This window comes from Gobius niger, assembly GCF_951799975.1.
Source record: "Gobius niger genome assembly, chromosome: 19".
In the NCBI taxonomy this organism is placed as follows: Eukaryota; Metazoa; Chordata; class Actinopteri; order Gobiiformes; family Gobiidae; genus Gobius; species Gobius niger.
In genome coordinates, this window is record NC_136870.1 from 16,812,558 (window position 1) to 16,831,448 (window position 18,891).

Below are 18,891 nucleotides of genomic sequence, written 5' to 3' on the forward strand. Positions count from 1 at the left end.
AATATCCCTCTCTCCCTTCGCCTTTCCTGTCAGCGTAGTATTTAATCTCCAAGACAATTAATAAGTTAAAAAAACTTAACTTGCTATGACACCTGCAGTTGCGCTTATGGAGTTACTTAGTACTGCTTTAAAGTGAACAAAATGTATCCAACACTCCAAAAATTCAGCAATTGGATTTTTTCCCCCAGCCCTGCTTGCAGCTGTGATCAATTTTCCTAACCTGTCGACAGTATTGGAAACTTTTATTGAAAAAGCTGATGTGAGTTAACTGGCACATGCCCACAAACTTAAAGAACTTATTTGTATTAATGCATGCGTCGGGCGTGGGCCCCCGAAATGTCAGCGCAGTGCTCGGCCCCTTTGATCCGGCGGTTCCTCAGACAAGGTTACATTCGACATTAACATTTGGGGGCGTATGTAGATGACCGTGTTCCCACATACTCCGAGTGTCAAGGTCGGCCCCCGCGCAAGCCCGGAGGTATAGCTTTTAGCCGACCTGTTAGCACCTATTAATAATCCCGGGAGACTCGTTAGGCGGGCGACAGCGGCCGCAGAAGAAGTGGGAGAGCGTGAGGCATGATCTCTTTGCCTTTGGTTCGGTTCAGGGACTTTACTGACTGATACCGCCCCCCCCCCACACACACACACACACACACACACACATGCGCCGCCTCCGCCTTAATTTCCTGTCCGCGCCACATCAACAACCCGGCCGTGCCCGCTCCCATTACTTAAAGCGCTAATTGCCTGGGCCACCCTTGGGACCCTTGGGCGCGCTGACCCCACATCTGCTGTCATGGTGTGAATTCTAACAAGGGTTTTTCTCATCAGCTCCCGTGAATCTCCTGACACTGAGGTTGAACTTTGTGTATAGGTTTTTTTGGGTTTTTTTGGGAAAGAATTTTAATATAAACATATTCCGGGGCACACAGCGTGCAATTTAAGCTTCATATATACTTTACGTCGGGGACACACGTGAGGAGCGCGTCTGCCAACACTCGCAGGCAGTTTCAAGAGAAATATGTTGCAGCCAAAATGGGCACCTTGTGGGTTTCAATCACTGGTTAGAACACTATATATCACAGAATAGACCGTTACCTCTGCTTTGGGAATTTTCCGCCAAATTAAAACGCACCACATCGAGCGGAGCGGCAAAGTTGGGGTTTTTTGTCTTCGCCTTTTTAAAGCTCTGCGTTTCAGATCATTAGGAGTTTGTGTTGCTTCACGTAGTACGACTCAGATTCCTGCACGGGTAAGTCATGAAGGTCAATGAGTTCAACAAAATGATGCGGTTTTTATTTGCTGCAACAATAGCGCTACATTACTGCTTCCAGTGATAATAGCTTGAAGCAATAGTAGTTGTTGTATGATCAGTAGGAGTACAGCTCGGCGGCCTCACACCACTGAGTCAAATGCAGGACAACCTCTGAAGCAAGAGTCTCCGAGAAGCTCTTTTCCAAAATGTACATTGCGTTCCTTCATACTGTGTTACTTGTACGTGGGAAAGAGCTGTCAAGTTCGCCAGTATTTAACTATAATTATTGCATTGTTTGCCTGGACTCCCACTGTTTCCTTCTTCAATAAGCCCTAAAATATTGATTAGCACTTTTCTTCTCTCACTTGACGTTTCAGCTAATGACTGTCGAAACCTGCCACGCTCGCCTCTGTTGCGCGTTCAAAAGCCCAACACTTCTTGAACTTAATGATTCCTGCTCACAACTTCACTTCATGTCGAGCTTGTCTTTGTATTAAACAATTCATCAGGCTGTTTTCACCGCTCCCATTCAAGTACAAAGAGACATCGATCTTTTGGACCTGAAATCGGAGCGCGTTACTGGGTTTGTGAGATCTTTAATTAATATAGGGCTTCAGTAGCTGGCGTCAACACATCGCGTGCACTTGGCATTCTTTTGATGCATTTTAAAGTGGGCGCCACGGAGCGTGCAATTAAAGGTGAATGCTGCTTTGGGGGAAATGCGAATTTTTCAGCTCCAATTAGACGTTTTCGACAGAGAAATCAAGGTTATGTGTCAGATGGGAGTTTGAGAGCGCAGCACTGGTTCTGTCAAGGAATTTCAATTTTCAGTCAACAAGTTTGATTTGAAGATATGAATTGACTAAATTACTTTACTGTTTTTGTGGTTTAAAATTTATAAAACAAACTTTAGAGCGCTTTAGTAAGGGCTTATCTTACTGGAGGAAGTTGGAGAGACTCCTGTGTCTGGCAGTCTCCACAACATCTCAGCAACTCAGATTGATTGCGTGCATACAAAAGGCCTATCTCACCCGCCTGGAGACTAGAGAGACTCGAGTTGCCGCTGGTCTCGGAGATGTCTCAGGTAGTCTCGGTGAAAACAAGTTTCTGCGAGAGGTCTCCGTGGTCTCAAGCAGCTGTGGCAATGTTGCAAACACTATTTGTTGTCCTCAACCTGTGAGACGTTTTTGTGATCATCCCTGGTCAGAACAATCAGATAACTGGAGAAATCAGATAATAATCAGATCTGATGCATTTAGTGCAGTTTTTTGGGTTGTTAGAGCAACTGAAATATCTCCCTGCCCCTCCCTTCAACCAGGCCCACATGCAGAACCAGGTGGAGAATGATTGTTCCTCCATATTTGGACTTGGAGTCCATGGGTAACCCAGTGGATACAGCACAGGTTTAACAACCCAAAGCTCTGGAGCTTTGAAATCAGAATATATGAATATCAGATTATGCTGTTTCGATGCCACGTCATTATCTGCGGCCGCCTCACCCCAACATCCCTGGTGTCCAGGCAGAAAACATCGGTTTCATTCATTGTTGGGGCCGTGGGAGACAGCTTTTGAAGTATGAAATGTCAGAGCCCAAACGTCTCCGAGACATCTTTCAGTTGCGGAGATGTCTCTGTGACTTCTCTGTGACATCACAGTTACATCTCTTTGAGATCCCCGACAGGTCTCGGAGACATTGCAGTAACGTCACAAGTTCAGGACAACAATTAGTATCAGTACAGCTTCAGACCTCTCGGAGACTTCTCCGAGACCACACGGAGGCTGCATAGAGACTTGTGAAAGTCTCGGAGAATCGGAGACATCTCTGAGACCAGTGGCAACTGAAGTCTCCAACTAGTCTTCAGGCCGGTGAAAAAGGCCCTTAAGCAGCAGCAGTGGTAAAATATGTAACAAACATGTGTTTTTGCAGTGAGCGGCTCACCTCTCCTACGACATAACTCTAACTTACCGGGAGATGGACATCTCTAGTTCTTCTCCATGGAGATGTTGATTAAAGGCAGCAAATACAAGATTTTGAAAAGATATGTCCTCATCCAAATCCACTCTTTGATTATCTACTGCAGAAATAGCATTTTCTGCATCTCGCTGGTCAGTAGGAGCAGGTTTTGTATTGCTGGAACTATAATAGTCCAAAATGTTACTCTGTGTCTCTGAAAAGTCATATTGCGTAACATTCCACACAATACAGAAACAAATACGAGCATTTATTTCATTTTGAGTTTTTTTTATTTATGAAACACACCCATGCTTCTTTGCTGTGAGAGGCCTGTCCTCAAAACAGACTTTTCCATGAGGCGCCCGGACATCAGGGTTTGTTTACAAATCTAATTTACCACAGTTTGGTTGCTCTTGTGACTTAGCAACATATAACCTACTTTGTTCCTCTGTGTGGCTTTAAGTGCCAACGCTCTGAGGTGCATTTACTTCAGCACTGTTTTGAACGCATCTTCCACTAGCAATGTACTCTTAATATGAACTAAGACTTCTCACAGAATAGACAGCGTTGACAAGCCTAAGTGTTTTGAGATGTCTCTATTAATGCTTGTCCAAATATTTCACATTCCTAGTACTCTATATATGTACATACACGGTGTGGAGCAGCTGAGCGCCCTAAATCTCCCTTTTAAACGCGCCCTGTTCCCTTCCTGTTATTTGTGTAACTTTTAGCTGTGTAAGTGCATTGACTTTGTCCTGCTGCCAGAACTCACATAAATCAGCCCCTTTTCCAACCTCTCAACATCTCCTCTCCCCTCCCCAAATGTTATATATTTCATCACATGTCACTCTATCTCACCACTTGTTTGTTTTCGCTTTTTCCCCCCCACTCGGTGTCCGAATAGGCCGTGAACTCTGAGCTGAGGATCACAAGACAAGGCTGAATAACTGCGGGCTTATACGGGACAGGCAGGACTTTGGGGGCTTTGGGGTCGGGATGCGATCTTGATCTAAGCACAACTCGAAGGGTCAGCGTCAGGACGGATAATGACGTGTTTGTGCTGCAGAAGACAATGGCTCTGTAAACTCATGCACGTGAGATGTAAAGATATAGACACTGACAAATTAGCTTGTATGGCGAAAAATGTGTTGCCATGGTTCCCAAGTGTATACGCCTGTTGTTGTGGCAAAACATTTACGTAGCATTGTCATGTGGAGGTTGTTTCTTTGTTGTTTGTAAAATGCTTTTCAATTGCAATTAATTAGTTGATCAACTTTTGATTCACTGTGAGTTAACCTCTTAACCCCCACCTGCTCCAGTTTGGCTTTACCAAAATCGAAAAGCTTCTTGAAACAAAAAAACATCAAAACAGCCACAAAAACGAGAAGAAAACAAGGATGAAAACTTAACAAATCATAAAGTAACCCCCCCCCCCCAGAAAAGCCACAAAAGAGTGGCAACGAAGTGATGAAAGTGCAGCAAAAAAGTGACAATAACACAACAAAAACAGTGGCAAAAAAATATGACAAAATAACAACAGCGCAACAAAAATGTGACAGAAAAGGGATGAAAAAGAAAGTGACAACAACACGGCAACAACGCAACGGAAAAGATCCTGATTTAAATCAGTTTTGTAGGTCTTAGCTTTCAAATGAGGCGTTACGCTGACTTATAGGTTGTAAACTCCAGTCGAAAAGCTTTTGGATTTGGATAATTCCGAACTGGAGATAATGCACTTGTTTAAAGCAGTACTAAGTATCTTGTTAACCTTAATAAATGCATTTCGTAGTCCTTCTGGGGGTAATACAAGTGTTAATGGGATGATTGTGTCTCGGGCCAGAAAACCACGCTTGCAACTTCGCTGCCTCTGGCTCGGAGGTGCAATACACACTAATAGAATCACGAAGAAGAAGCTAGCAGGCTAAGCTAACTGTGGGCTGGTGCCACTTAAACAGTATTTGCAGCCAAGTGTGAGTGAAAAAAAATGATCTCCGTTGTGTAATTGGATGTACAATATCCCTCTCAGTATTCTGCAATGTAATGCTCAGTTTGGTCTATTCAGTTTTAGCATTCAGTTTGGTGTTACAGTGACATCAGCACATTAATGAATGCTGAGTTAAACCAGCTTTATCGTAAAACTGTTGAAATGTCATTGTTTTCCTGGCTGCTCCTGAAGCTGCATTAAGCTGATATATGTGCACTCTTAACATAAATGCCTTCAACAATGGCTGAAAAGACCTTAGCCTCTGCGTTACCCCGTCCTGTACAGTCATGGGACATAAAGCATGTTGTCCTGGAAGCCTCTACCTCCGGCGAAAGGCAGTCGCGTCCCTTATCACAACCCCCGGCGACGGACCGTAAATGAATGCGGTTATAAGGCTATTAAAAGCTTGTTAACGCAGGGAAGGTTGAAGCTCTCAATAAACAAGACACTTAAAGAGAAAGTCAACATGTTCTGTTCCATTATCACCCGTGAATATGTTTTCATAATGACAAAACGGCCTCTCCCAGTTTAGTTACGCTGTTGAAGCAGTGAATCATTATGTTGTACAATGACACTCAGTGAGGTCTCTGTCAGCAGCTTCTTCTTTTTGCAGGTGTCAGAAGTAGGGCTGGGTTAAACGATACCTGTGAGGTGTTGGAAAATAAAAGTTTAGGTACTACTGGTATCGAAAAAATAAAAGTTTCAAAAGCAAGTACCGAAAAGAATTATATAATCTTTATTTTCACGTTCTGATGCTGTTGGTCATCAAAATTTATAAGAAAAAAAAGTGAAAGACAAGTAAAAAAAAAAAAAAAAAAAAAAAAAATTGGGGTAGATTGGGGAAAGTTTGATTTAAAAAAACATCGGAAGAAAAAAATGTGAAAAAAGGGGGGGAAAAGTAAAAAAAAAAAAGGAAAAATTTGTGGCAAATTTTGAAAAAAAAACACGTAAATATTTGAGGAAAAAATTTGAGGGAAACATGTGACAAAATTGGTTAAAAATTGGGGAAAGATAAGAAAATCTTGAAAAGTGTTTTTTTCTGCCCTTTTGTTGTTAAAGGAAGTTTCTTGGTTGTTTCACCTTAAAAAAATATACAAATGCAAAGGAAATGGAAGTAAAAGGAATAAATTAATATAATTGTTATAAACAATAAATAAATAATTCAGCATAGGTAATCGTACAGGTATCGGTATTGAAAACCAAGTATTGTTAAAGTACCGGTATCGGAAAAAATGTACCGGTACCCAGCCCTAGTCGGAAGATGACTTAAAAAATATGATAAAAGAATCATTCTGGATTTAAGACGGCATAATACAGTGCACCTCATATAGATTGAAGCATTAAATGATTACGGCTTCTCGAGGTGGCGGAAGTAACTGTTTGCTTATGTTCGATAATCTCTCTATTAGCAGTAAGGCAACAATAATATCAGTCATCTCTAAAGACATTCTCATGCCCCGCTGTATCCCAGTGCTCGGGATTAGAACGCGCTGAACCGCGGATTAGCAAAGGAAAAATAAAGCCCACTCTTGGACAACACAGGGAGGGGAGGGGTTAGCGGCAGCGGCGGCTAATGGATTGAGACCTTCTGACTACTTTTACATGCTAACAGACCCTCCTCTTAAAGCTACTTAACCCCGACATCGAGGTGACATTCTGTTACCATTCACCGTGAACTTCTCAGTCCGTCCCAGTAGAGGCCCGCCGCCGGGAGGTGAAAGAGTCAGCCCTTGCGCCCGTCCCGAGTAGCATTATGGGCCCCCCGGCAGCTGCGTTCGGAGGGAAAAGCCGCCGTTTGTTTCAAGTGTAATGCTAGAAGGTGCAGGTCACATGGGACAGTCCACAGAGGAACATAGTGTAATGGGTATAATGGGGCGGGTGACGGGGCAGGCCAGTTCGGGACATTGTATGCACGGGGTAGAAAAATTGGATGTCAAAGTGCTGTGAAAAACGCCACAAGGGATCGACCAGGGGGATAGCGCTTACCCTCTGACCTCACACTATAGTAATGCTTTCAAGTGCAGGCAAAACAATGGCTCTAATCTGTACACTTTGGTCACATGGGGACTTTGGAGCAGGCTGTCCTTTGAGAATGTGTGCAAAATATGCTGGAAAAATGCTTTATTTAATTTTGTCACGATTAAGTCATATCTGGGAAAATAGGTCAGAACTTTACACTGTTGACTTACCAAGAGGCTGTGTAGTTTTGTTTGTTGGATAAACATAATCAAAATAAGTGTCATGAAAAACAGACTTGTGATGCTTTGAGCCATTCATTGAGTAATCTTTGAATCTTCTCCTTTGAATCTTCTTGGCCCGCCAGAGGGTGACCTACTTTTGCGCTGCATGTGGTTAATCCTAACTCTCTTCCATTCATTCTCAATGGTAAATATGGGTGCAGTGCACTTTTTGACCACCAGCGTCACATTGGGGGCGCTGTTTCACTCCATTCACAAAGTTAAGGAAACACTGTTGTGGTGTCTTGGTATTATCAATCACAGAGGTTGTTAAAAAATGATACAGGTTTTTATTTTTTATTTTTTTTGACATTTTGCACTATATTGCTACAATTGTTGATTTTGTTTGGCCCACGACTCACAGGCACTTTTTCATTTTGGCCCTGAGAGACAAAAAGTTTGGGCACCCCTGGCATAGAGTATAGAGCATTTACTTTAAGATCATACATTGAAGTCTAGTCTTGAGCATCATTTTCTGTCGCTCTTTTCGGTGCTAAAAGTTCCCTTGGTGTGAACATGATTTTGTATACTAACATTGTCAGACAGCACATCTGGGTCGTCAAATGAATGAAGGTGCCCATCTTGCTTTTTACCACCGTGGAGTCACTTTTGAGTATGATTTTTGTTTGACTGATTGACAGTGCATGCGGTCGCGTGGTTGGCGGCGTATCTGTGGCTAAACCCGGTTTAAAGGTATCTCTGTATTTTCATGGAATAAAAATGTTAATCAAAGCATTGTGACCAACTTTCCCTCAGCCCCCACCTGTCCACTCTCCTTTGACAAAAGCAGTAATTTAAGCGCACAGGCTGAGTGCAGCCATGTGCAGCTGGACTCCTGTCTAGGGGCCTGTGGAAAGAGAAATTCCCATAGAAGCCATTATTGACTTTACAAAAAACCTGGTTCAAAAACAACTGTGGCTTTTAAGAGCTGAAGTGGGCTTAACTGTACCGAAGGCGCCTTTCTGGTTAATTCATCAGCACTGCAGGATTGGCAGGTGTCTGTTCTAACGCTTCTTATAGCAACAATTGAACTGGCAAAAGATTGTTTTCTTTGAATGAACTGAATGTACAGACGACGGATATAATATGATGTGATATACCGCTTTTACAGTTGCGTGAGAAGAAAAGAAGAAACAGATTCGCTATAGATAGAAGATAGTTTTGTCAATCAAATTACGCACATTGTTATGTTGTGGAAGGGGTGTGGTAAAGCAACGGCTGGTTACGAAAGTGGAGAAGAAAGGGTGGCCTATATTACTAGTAATCAATTAACTGTCTATTATTGCTTTACACGTTTTACAGTTAAGACTCAGGCTTTATTGTTAAGGCCACGGCTATTTGTTCAATCCTAGATGAGTCCTGCTTAATCTCGATCTGCTATTCGGCTGGTCTTAATCCTGGTTGAGAAATTAGAGCAATTCCTCTGTTGTTTTGACCCAGCTACATATTTGACCAAACTCAGCCCCCCGTGTACTTGTATGTTTCATGGTATAGCTAACATGTGCTTCGCTTGTTCCTTTTTTATTCATACGTTTCTGTGCTGGTTGTCAGAGGGCGTCACCATCTCACAGTTGTCTTGTTTTCCTCTGTTGCAGGCTTGGTCCCACCTCTGAATCCCTAAGGTGCCCCGTCCCGCTACCAGCCTGGGGCCGCTCCCTCGTGCCCCTCCTCCTCCTCCTCGGGCTCACCTCCGCAACGCTTCCGTCCAGTTGCTCCGCATCGAAGCAGCGCGCCCCACTCACCTCGCTAGGGGGGCGCTTCCCTTAGACCCCTTCCCCTCCCCTGCAGTGGGGGACGGGACCCTGTCATGCTCCACTGACTGACTCCGCCCCCCCACCCCAACCGTCGAATGACAAGTGTGCATCCGAGGGCGGGGCTTGCCTCAGTCTCTCCTGATTGGCTGCTGGATGGAATTGAGGTGAATGGAACACATGCCCAACGAGCAGGACTCTAACCCATCAGAGGGAGAAGAGAAACGGTCAGTATTTGCAAAACTAAACGCATTTTAAGTACACAACGTCACATGTTCAGAGATGTTTCCTTCTGTGCACGCATCTCCAACCACTTTCAACTATGCTTAATGAGTCCCACAGGGGAAAAAAGGTTAAAGGAACAAACAGGCCACCGTATTTCCATACTGTGATACGCACCTGTGGAAGAGCTTGGTCACTTCTAACTTCACCACGTTTGGAGCCATAGGAATATACTGGGTGAGGCCAAATGCTAGCAACATCTTTGGTCTTTTTGCGGGACTGAGAGCACACGGTTCTTCCAGACTGTGATATGTTCTTACCTGAGTTTAGACGAGTTGATACGTACCTGTCTGGACTGTGTGCGTGCCCGTGGAAGAGCGTGGTAGCTTCCTACTTCATCCCCGTTTGGAGCTATGGGAATATACTGGGAGAGGCCATATGCTAACAACATCTTTAGTCGTCTTGCATGACTGAGGGCACGCACAAAGACCAGACAGGCACACATCAACTCATCTAAGCTCTGGTAAGAACATATCTCTGTATGAAAAAACGGTGGCCTGTTCCTTTAAAGACCTATCTGCTTCATAAAGTGGGTCACAAATGATAGAATAGAAACAGATATAAGGCTAAATGAAACTCCAATTTGTACTCTTTTACTTCCTAAGATACAGTTCCATGGAAGAAAGTGGTAAAGAAAGTAAAATAATTTTGAAAAAATAAAGTGGGACACAACAAAAATAATGAGGCGTAGAAGTAGGTTGCACAGCTACACAAGCTCTCCCACTATCCATAGTCTCACCCAGGGGACTGCTATTGTGTTGTTTACAATATCCTTTGTTGTTCATTTTGGGGAATTGGGTTTAGCATCTACCGTCTTATGTGCGTGGGTGTGTTTTTTCTTTAACAACAAATACTACAACTTTTAGTGTTTTGTGTGGTTGTAGTGTCATTTTTGGAGGGGATATGTAAATTGTGAGATCCAGGACCCACAATGTTGACAATGATAATGTACAATTTGCAGAATGATAAGTCAACTACCATAAGAGTATGAGCAAGTCTACTACTTTCTGCATTACTACCAAATTGCTTATGAAATTTAATGCACTTGATACAATGTAGGGCAATGCAATGTATAGATACTGTACAGTTCTATCTATCCATCGGTTTTCTTACGCTTTATCCGGGGCCAGGTTGGGGAGGCAGTGGTCTAAGCAGAGATACCCAGATTTCCCTTTCCACACGCACTTTCCCAGGCCAGCTCAGAGACATAGTCCCTCCAGTCCCGGGTCAAATACCATAATCCAGTGTCCTCGGTCTTCTATACAGTTCAACCTAAATGACCTGTTGCCTTTGACAATCATTACTCTGTGTTCTTATTTTTATCTTTTTTATGAACTCACAGATAAACAGAAACTAATTGACCACATTTTCCACGTTGTTTCTGAACTTTGGTGTTTTTTTATGACAGTCATGCTGTATACGTTGATACTGTCTGCGGCATTAAGAAGCAGGGAAAACTAGAGTCACAAGGTTTCCTAAGTGTGTCCAGGTCAATGGCAGATCACGGGACGGGGCTGAACTCACCACTTTTTAAGTGTACAGTATAGTTTATCTGTACATCAGAGAAACATATCATGGAAAATGTAGACAAAACATATTGGATGACTTTTGGGGAGTGTGTGATTCGATTTGTAAAGCAATGTTCTAAAATAATAATACATTTAAAATAACTATTCCATTTTGCCAAGTAAATGTTATTTGAATAGAGGATAGAGTGAGAACCTTTGGTATTCGCCCACTGTGCTCTAAAGCTCAGTCTGCACATCTGCTTCCTGCGGCTATACGACCTCGCATAAACTCCCCATATCCTACGGTAAACTTCTGACCCCTCGTCTCGGTTTCATAATGCTGTCTCTCTTGTTAACGGGAGGTTTTCAGAGGACAACCTGACGTTAATTAGCTCGATTCGTGGAAATTTCATGCCGCTTTGCATCTATGCTCCAGTTCCTTTGACGAAAACACAACACTGTGTAGGATTTTCCATATAGCTTCAAAGTGGGATTAACCGCAGCAGCATGTGATGTAGCCGGACGTCTAGCTTCTAAATGACATCAGTGGGGCTTAAAGGAGTACCACCATAGAAAACAGTGGGTTTGACGAGCGCCATCCTTAACCCAAAAGCAAAAACTAATTTATTTCAGTTCAATCCACTTTATTGTTAATTCTATTACCGGTACATGTAAATGCAGAGAATCACATTTTTTTGTTTCTCTCAATCCATCGATGCAAAAGACAATACCTAAATCAAAGAATAGCCATGATTTAGGTCCGGAACTAACTAGATCAAATTGATATTTGGTGCTTAAACCACAGTTTGAGAAACACTATTACAAGCTAATAGAAAGAGAAAAACATTTGTGAGCTCAACCAGTGAAAACATTGTCCAACAGCCTTTTCCCTGACAAACTTGTCTATTTGTATTTCTTTAAATCAGGGGTGTCCAAACTTTTTTCAGTGGGGCCATATACAGAAAAACAAACAACTGGGCCACACTCAGTAGAGGTCAGATATATAACTTCACCTCTATTGTAGTAAAGTTAGCAAATTCAATAAAATGTTAACTGTGCTTTTTAATTGAATATGCTTAAAGGGACTATACAGAGTTTAAAAATGTTAAAACTAAGTATTTTCCTCCCCCTACATGTTCCAGCCATGTCCTAATGTATAGAATGAGCTCAGACCTGTTCACCACAACTGCCTCTAAAATCCTGCACTGTCACTCAAAAAGTTGTTACTTTGGGTCCGAATTGACGTCATGCACGAGCTTAATATAGAACCTGTAGTTACGCATAACACCTGAGGTGGCAGTAGTGAGTATAAAAATGACCAACTTGCATCTAGTCTCTTTAAAGTAAAAAAACAGCCTTCATCACAGCTTTCCTTTAATGGATTTTCATTTTTTTAAATATTATATATATATAATGTAGTATATATATATATATATATAATGTAATATATATATATATATATATTACAACTGCCGTAAAAGAACGGCAGTTGTAAAGTTTGTAAATACGTTTAAAGGGGTAGGCATAAATAAGCATTGTTTGCTTCAGCCTACTCCCTTTTGGGCATTATTGTGTTTCTTTTCTTTTGTAAAAACTTGGAACTTGAAATTGCTCAAATAAACTAAACTAAACTAAACTAAACTAAACTAAACTATATATATATATATTAAATTAAAGCAGAAAAAACCCAAATCTATTATATTTTTAGAATTTGCGGCTGCTTTAAATATTGATTATTAATAAGTTATTCTATTCTTGTTATAAAATCCCTTCCCTTTATTCATTCTTAGTTGAACTTATTTTGGACTTCTTTTGTGAGAACCCCTGAGTAGTTCTCCCCCTTTTGGTAATCACTGTGTTTGCAGGAGGGATATACTATGAGGCAGCAAGTGAATATTTTGTCATCAATTTTGATCTGTCAGAAGCAGGAGGAATGGGCAAGCGTGAGGATTTTGAATGGGTTTGGAAAGCACCAAATTGAGTCGTCTAAACAACTGAGTCACCACAACTCCCAAGGCTGCAGTGGAGAGCTCCCAGTCTGCAGTAGTCAGTACATCAATAATGACTCAAGAAAGGAACAGGATTTGCGTAAAAGCATAGTAAAATTGACTTTTGCTGGAGGAAGGCTCTTTGGCATGAGAGATGTAAAATGTCCCGCACTGTTGCATAGATCAGAGCGTCTGGCCCTCCTCCCCTGTGTGCCCCATGTGCTGCATTACAAGCTTATGTTAAGAAAGTCAATCCGCCGGAGCCTGGATAAATTCCTCTGCTAACATGGACACCTGTCAGGAGATTATCGACCACGGCGCTGTGGACGCCAACTGTTGGAGACACGGCGTATATGTCCACGCTTTATTTGTCCCATGTGACTTAGCAGCATATAATCCGTGTTTCTTATCTTCCTGTGTGCGTCCCGACACCTGTACCCTAATGCTTTGCACCCTCAGGGATCATTCAAAACACAAAGAATTAAACGCTATGGGCTTAAGACCCACTGTCGCCATTCTTTGGGTATGCTGGTATGCAAGAAGGCTAAAGGTCCACCGTGAGCCGTGCCGCGCCGGTAATTGTAGCTGGAAGTGGGATGTGAAGTGGCACTTTGTAAAGGGAGCTTGTCAACACATTGTTTTTAATGTCAAATATTTGGGTCATTTTTTTTTTTTTTTTACACAGCCTGGGAACATGATGAAATATGTTGATAAGAAAAAATAACAAAAAGCAACTTCTAGTCTGGGTCGTTGCTTTAATTAATTTACCATCCACTTATATACTGAAATAAAAAGCTAAGAAAAAGTTGTCCTTGCATTATATTTCAAAGGATCCTTTTTTTTTAGCTTTTAACCATGTTGTCCCTGATCAAAAACATACTCGGAGTAGCATTTCTTCTCAAGCACGCACTTTAGTTTACATTAGTAGGATTATGGAATATGTTTCATCACAGATAGAAGCCGAAAGTGTCCTCCACAGTTTCAAAGTACATAAACCGTCGGAGCTGTTCGGCGCGCAAGCTACATCAATCACAGCACCATCAAATTGTTAGCATGCCATTTAGTTTGAAGGGCGGCTTGTATATTGTCTTTAGCGCATTTAATTTAATTCCCCCTGCTGCCTGTAGAGGGTGCTCCAAACCAGTATTGTATACACAGAAATTGAATCATGGTATAGCACTATTAATGAGCCCAAAAAGCAGGTTTATAAGCTACAATTATGCACAATATGTTCATTTGATATCACTACAACATGAAATTGAAACCAATAGTAAAAGTATACATTTATATATAGTAATGTACTAATGTAGAATGCGCCTCGAGGACTTTGTTGAAGAGCTCCAATCGCACACTATATTCTTGTAACTTAAAGGGGCTAGAATGCAAGTTGCCCATTTTTTACTCACTACTGCCACCTCAGGTCATACATGTAACTGCACCTTCTATATTAAGCTTTTCGAGTGACGGTGCAGGATTTTAGAGGCAGTCGTGGTGAACAGGTCTGGGCTCATTCTACACATTAGGACATTGCTGGAACATATAGGGGGAGGAAAATACTTAGTTTAAACACTTTTAAACTCTGTGTAGTCCCTTTAATGTGTGACTTAGATTTCTTTGTCAAATCCATGCAAACGATTTGCTTTGTATTCCATCATCATTGCAGTGGATGCTTGCAAAAATGTACCAATCTAAACATGGTCTTCTCAGCTCATATAAAGTCCTCTCATGCACCGTCTGTGTCTCCTTCACATCACTGGCCCATGCATGTCAATAGGCCTGATGTAACGCCGGGTTGCACAGTGTTGCATTTGCTCTGGCGAGGCCTTGTTCTCCCCCTGCGCTGCTGTGGGCTTTCTTCACGCACAATCTTTCGCGTGCATTTGTTACGGGCCTATGTTATCCCTGGCAATCATCCCCGAGCTTTACAACAAATCATAAAGCGCTGCATACATTACCGCATCGTTGACGTGCCCCCGCTCCGGTCTCTGCCTTTAGCGTCAACTCAATAAATTGCATTTGACTTTGTTTATTGTCATTTCTTCCTTATCTCCCCCCCTTCTTTTAAATGAAAATGTCTGGTAGATTCATCCTTACGTCATTGTGCGAACATTTGCTTCATATACTGTATTTTTGTTCTTCTCGACTCCCGACCTCAGACCTGAAAAACAAGTTACACGCCTGCATCCCGCTCTGTGCTGTATATGCGTATATGTCACTTTAAACAAACACTCACTCGTCAGCGGCGAACTTTGTCCCCGTTCGCTCCTCTGTTACAGCAACTCGGTTTCAGCACTTTGGCCGTTACAAATTCAAAGTGGTATTTAGAGATCAAATTCTAATGTTCTAATGAGAGACTTATATAGAAATGTACGTCTCCTGATAGAACATTAAAATTTAATCTCTAAATACCACTTTGAATTTGGAGCCAGAACTGTAAATGTCCGAGTGATGGATTGTACAGTTAAAGGTATCAAAGGCACATATGGTCAGTAGGAGTCATGCAACATACTATTGGATATCTTGGGTCATGTGCTTTGGGGCGCTATAGAATAACAATAGTGTGCTGGGCAATTTACCTAAAAGAAATAAATGTTTACATATAAGTTTGAGCTTCATAATAATTTGACTTTTTATCTATAAGAAACCATATCTATTTTTTTTGTGTTATTTTCCACAGGGGATTAAAAAGCATTAAAGCTGGAGTACCAGACTTTTTGTTGTTGAAGAGTGCATTTATTTTTGTCACCTAAATGCATGTCGTCAACACAGCAAAAAACGACCATGGTGTTACGTCTTCACCTAAATGTTTATGGAGCGATGGAAGTTAAAAGAAGAAGAATCTAAATGAGTGATTTTTTTGGGGGGTGGTCCCTCCTGCTTCACTTTGCCACCGCTCAGAGCTGTACACAGGCATTAAACGTGAATGCAAGGAATTTGCTGTAACAATTTGGATATGCAGGAGGGGATTGTGAGAGCTAGAAATGAGTTTGGGCCAGAGCAAAAAATAGCTAAAAAAACAGGAAAAATTAGGTGCCCCAGCTTTAAAAGTCAATTGTGCCCAGATCAAGGCATTACAAAGCATTAAACTGGATTCAAATTGACATTAAATCTAAATTCCTTGGATAATTATGACATTGCTAAACATTTTTAACTCTAGATTCATTGAAAACACCAAAATGATGATCTAAAACAGGGGTAGGCAACATCAGGCCCGGGGGCCAAATTCGGCCCTTCAGCGTTAAACCTTTGACCCCCCAAGAGAATTTTGAAGAGACATTTATTCATGAATCAGAGACTGAATACGTGAAAAGGACTCTAAAATGTGGAAAATACTGTCAATATTTTCACATTTCCCAGCAAAGCGCGCCATTAGGTCATATATTATGTCCAAAACATGTAATTGTAGAAAAAAGCTGCTTTTACTTTGGGCTACAATAGTGAGTTTCGGCCCTTGGTGTTTTGGCATTGAAGAAAATCGGCCCTCCATGACACAAACTTGCCTAACCCTGATTTAAAACATGTTAAGCTGCATTTTTTAGTATTATTATTTTTTTTAAATGTTTATTTTTTTGCATTTGCATTTGCGTCATTGAAAGATAGTATTTAAACATTAAAAGGGATTCAATGTGACTCGATTCTGCCTAAACCCTGTATCAGAATGTTCCACTAGGCACTCATTCAGTTCCACAGGCTGACGATGTCATACATGTACACAGTGTACTACCAAACTATAAATACCCTCTAAATGTAGACGTTAGCATGTTGCCATTTATACCCCGCTGCTAACCGGACGTCTAAATCGGACGTGCACATTTGGGGGATTTGGCTACATGTTTATTACTGGTTCGATGTAGGATGTGTGTGTGTGCGTGTGTGTGTGTGTGTGTGTGCATGCGTGCGTGCGTGTGTGTGTGTATTTTGGACAGACCCTATTTGTCCAACTTTCTCATCCAGCGGCAAACTGTCCCAGTTGTGAGCGCGGCCTGTAATTTGGACAGTGGCGGGACACACGAGGGGGGAACAAAGTGTCCATTAGTGCTGGATGTATAGGACGGTCCCGCGCCAGCTGTAAGGCCCCACGGAGACAATAGGCCACTGTGGTCCTCGCTAAACATAGGACAGGGGCGCGCATTCACGGGGACGTTATGGATATAATTCAGGGCGCCCGGACCGTGTTGGTGTTGTTCCGCGAGCACCAAAGAGCCCGAGCAACAAAGCGAACGACAGAAAAAGCTTCCATATGTTTCGCGTTGACTCCGCCGGGCCTTAAAGGGACGGTCCAATCCGAAATTTGGACAACTGTGGTATTGGAATGCGCAAGATGTGGTCTTGATTTCGATTTGCATAGAGTACCAGCTCGTGACTCTTCTCTCTGTTTAACTCCTGAATTAATATGTTGAGTGATTGAAGTCTGTAGAAAAAGCGCCGTATAATCACGCCTTCAACTATGTTCTTAAGATAAGGCCCACTTACCCTTTGCTGTATGTAGAGTTACCTGTTTAACTCGATATATAAAGCCGCGTCACAGGCGAAGCTGTTTGCAAGTACAGTTCAGTATAGAAAGTTTTGTGCAAACCAATAGTGGCTGGCGACGGGAGGGAGTGTGTTTTCGAGCACAAGCTATACATAGCCGCACCGCTGGTAGAGACATCAAGCACGAGGAAGCATACATTAAGAATCCATGCTGCTTCATCTGCAACTTTGTAACGACTGCTACGGTCCACCATGGTCATTTTACAGCCCCGGTGCATCATCCGGTCTGCATTGTAAGTCTGTTTTTATGCTATTGGGAAATGTTGTCATGAATAGATTTTTTTTTTTTTTTTGGGGGTTACGGTGGTTCAACTTGTCTGTGCGGTGCGACTGCAGTTGGAAGTAGCAGAGGTTTATGAGCTGTGTATGCAAAGTAGGCTAACAAATGCCTACCGTGTAATTTGTTGCAGTGTTACATAATTTCCTTGTTTCTTTTGCAATGCGCTTTGAAAGTGATGCCTCTGTGTCGCAATTCGCATTCCGTTATTTTAAACTTGCAGGTAGAAGTATAAGGATGTCGCGCGTAAACCTGTGGAAAAGGAAAATGCAAAGAGAGGGTGGGAAAAAAAAAAAGAAAAAAAAGTGACGGGCCATCAAAAAAATGTTAAATTATTCATGATTCATGAGATGAAGAGCGGCTTGTGTTTGAGCTGAGTGGCCCCACGTTGACTGGAAGTGACAGCTGACTATTCCCACATCAAACGCGAGAGTGAGTTGCTTGTCCATTCTTGTTTTTGTTGAGAAAATATTTTCGTCAGGTAGACAAAAGTAACATGATCATCTTACCGAAGTAAAGAAGTGACCAGAAATAGCATTTACCTTAAAGTGATTGTCTGGAAGGTTAATATATATAATATGCTGCATTCCCGTGACATCACAACATTCTAAAGAGCCTATAGTTTAAAACCTGAGGTGGAGAGCAACTAAAGATTTCATGGCTGTAACCACAGTAATGCTCAAAATGCAGATTTCTAGTCTTAAATTATTGCAAATATCTCTAATTCCTGGGTCAATTCACATGAAACTAAAACTGTCACAAAGTTCAAAGTCATATCTTCCAGGGTATGTGAACATATGTCTAATTATTTCCTCTCAAAGGCGTCCAAAAGTAGAGACAATATTCAAAAACATGTGCTGGATGTTGGATAGTAGAAAGGACTTTCAGCTATAAAATTTTGTTTGTGAATCCAATCCTTATGAAATGATGATCAGAGAAAACATTTGGACATTTTCTTTTTGGAAATTTCTTTCAAAAGCTTTTTCTCTCCCGTTAAGTTGTATTGGCACCTGCCCTCCAACTGCAATAAAATGCTAATTCGTGAACGCAACCTATTTATAATATGTGCAAAATCGGCCACCTAAGTAAATACCAATATACATATATTATTTTTTTGTAAAC

The 18,891-nt window shown here is 41.7% G+C and overlaps 1 protein-coding gene across 2 annotated transcripts in view; it reads left to right on the forward strand.

Annotated features, from left to right (window-relative positions):
• LOC306978939 (thyroid hormone receptor alpha-B) overlaps positions 1–18,891 on the forward strand; it is a 157,765-nt gene that overhangs the window by 104,992 nt on the left and 33,882 nt on the right. For both annotated transcript variants that reach the window (XM_079577687.1, XM_079577688.1), the window contains exon 4: positions 9,026–9,408. In XM_079577687.1, coding sequence (XP_079433813.1) covers positions 9,353–9,408 — 56 coding nt within the window. In that variant the 5' untranslated portion in view covers positions 9,026–9,352. The remainder of the gene's footprint in view (positions 1–9,025; positions 9,409–18,891) is intronic.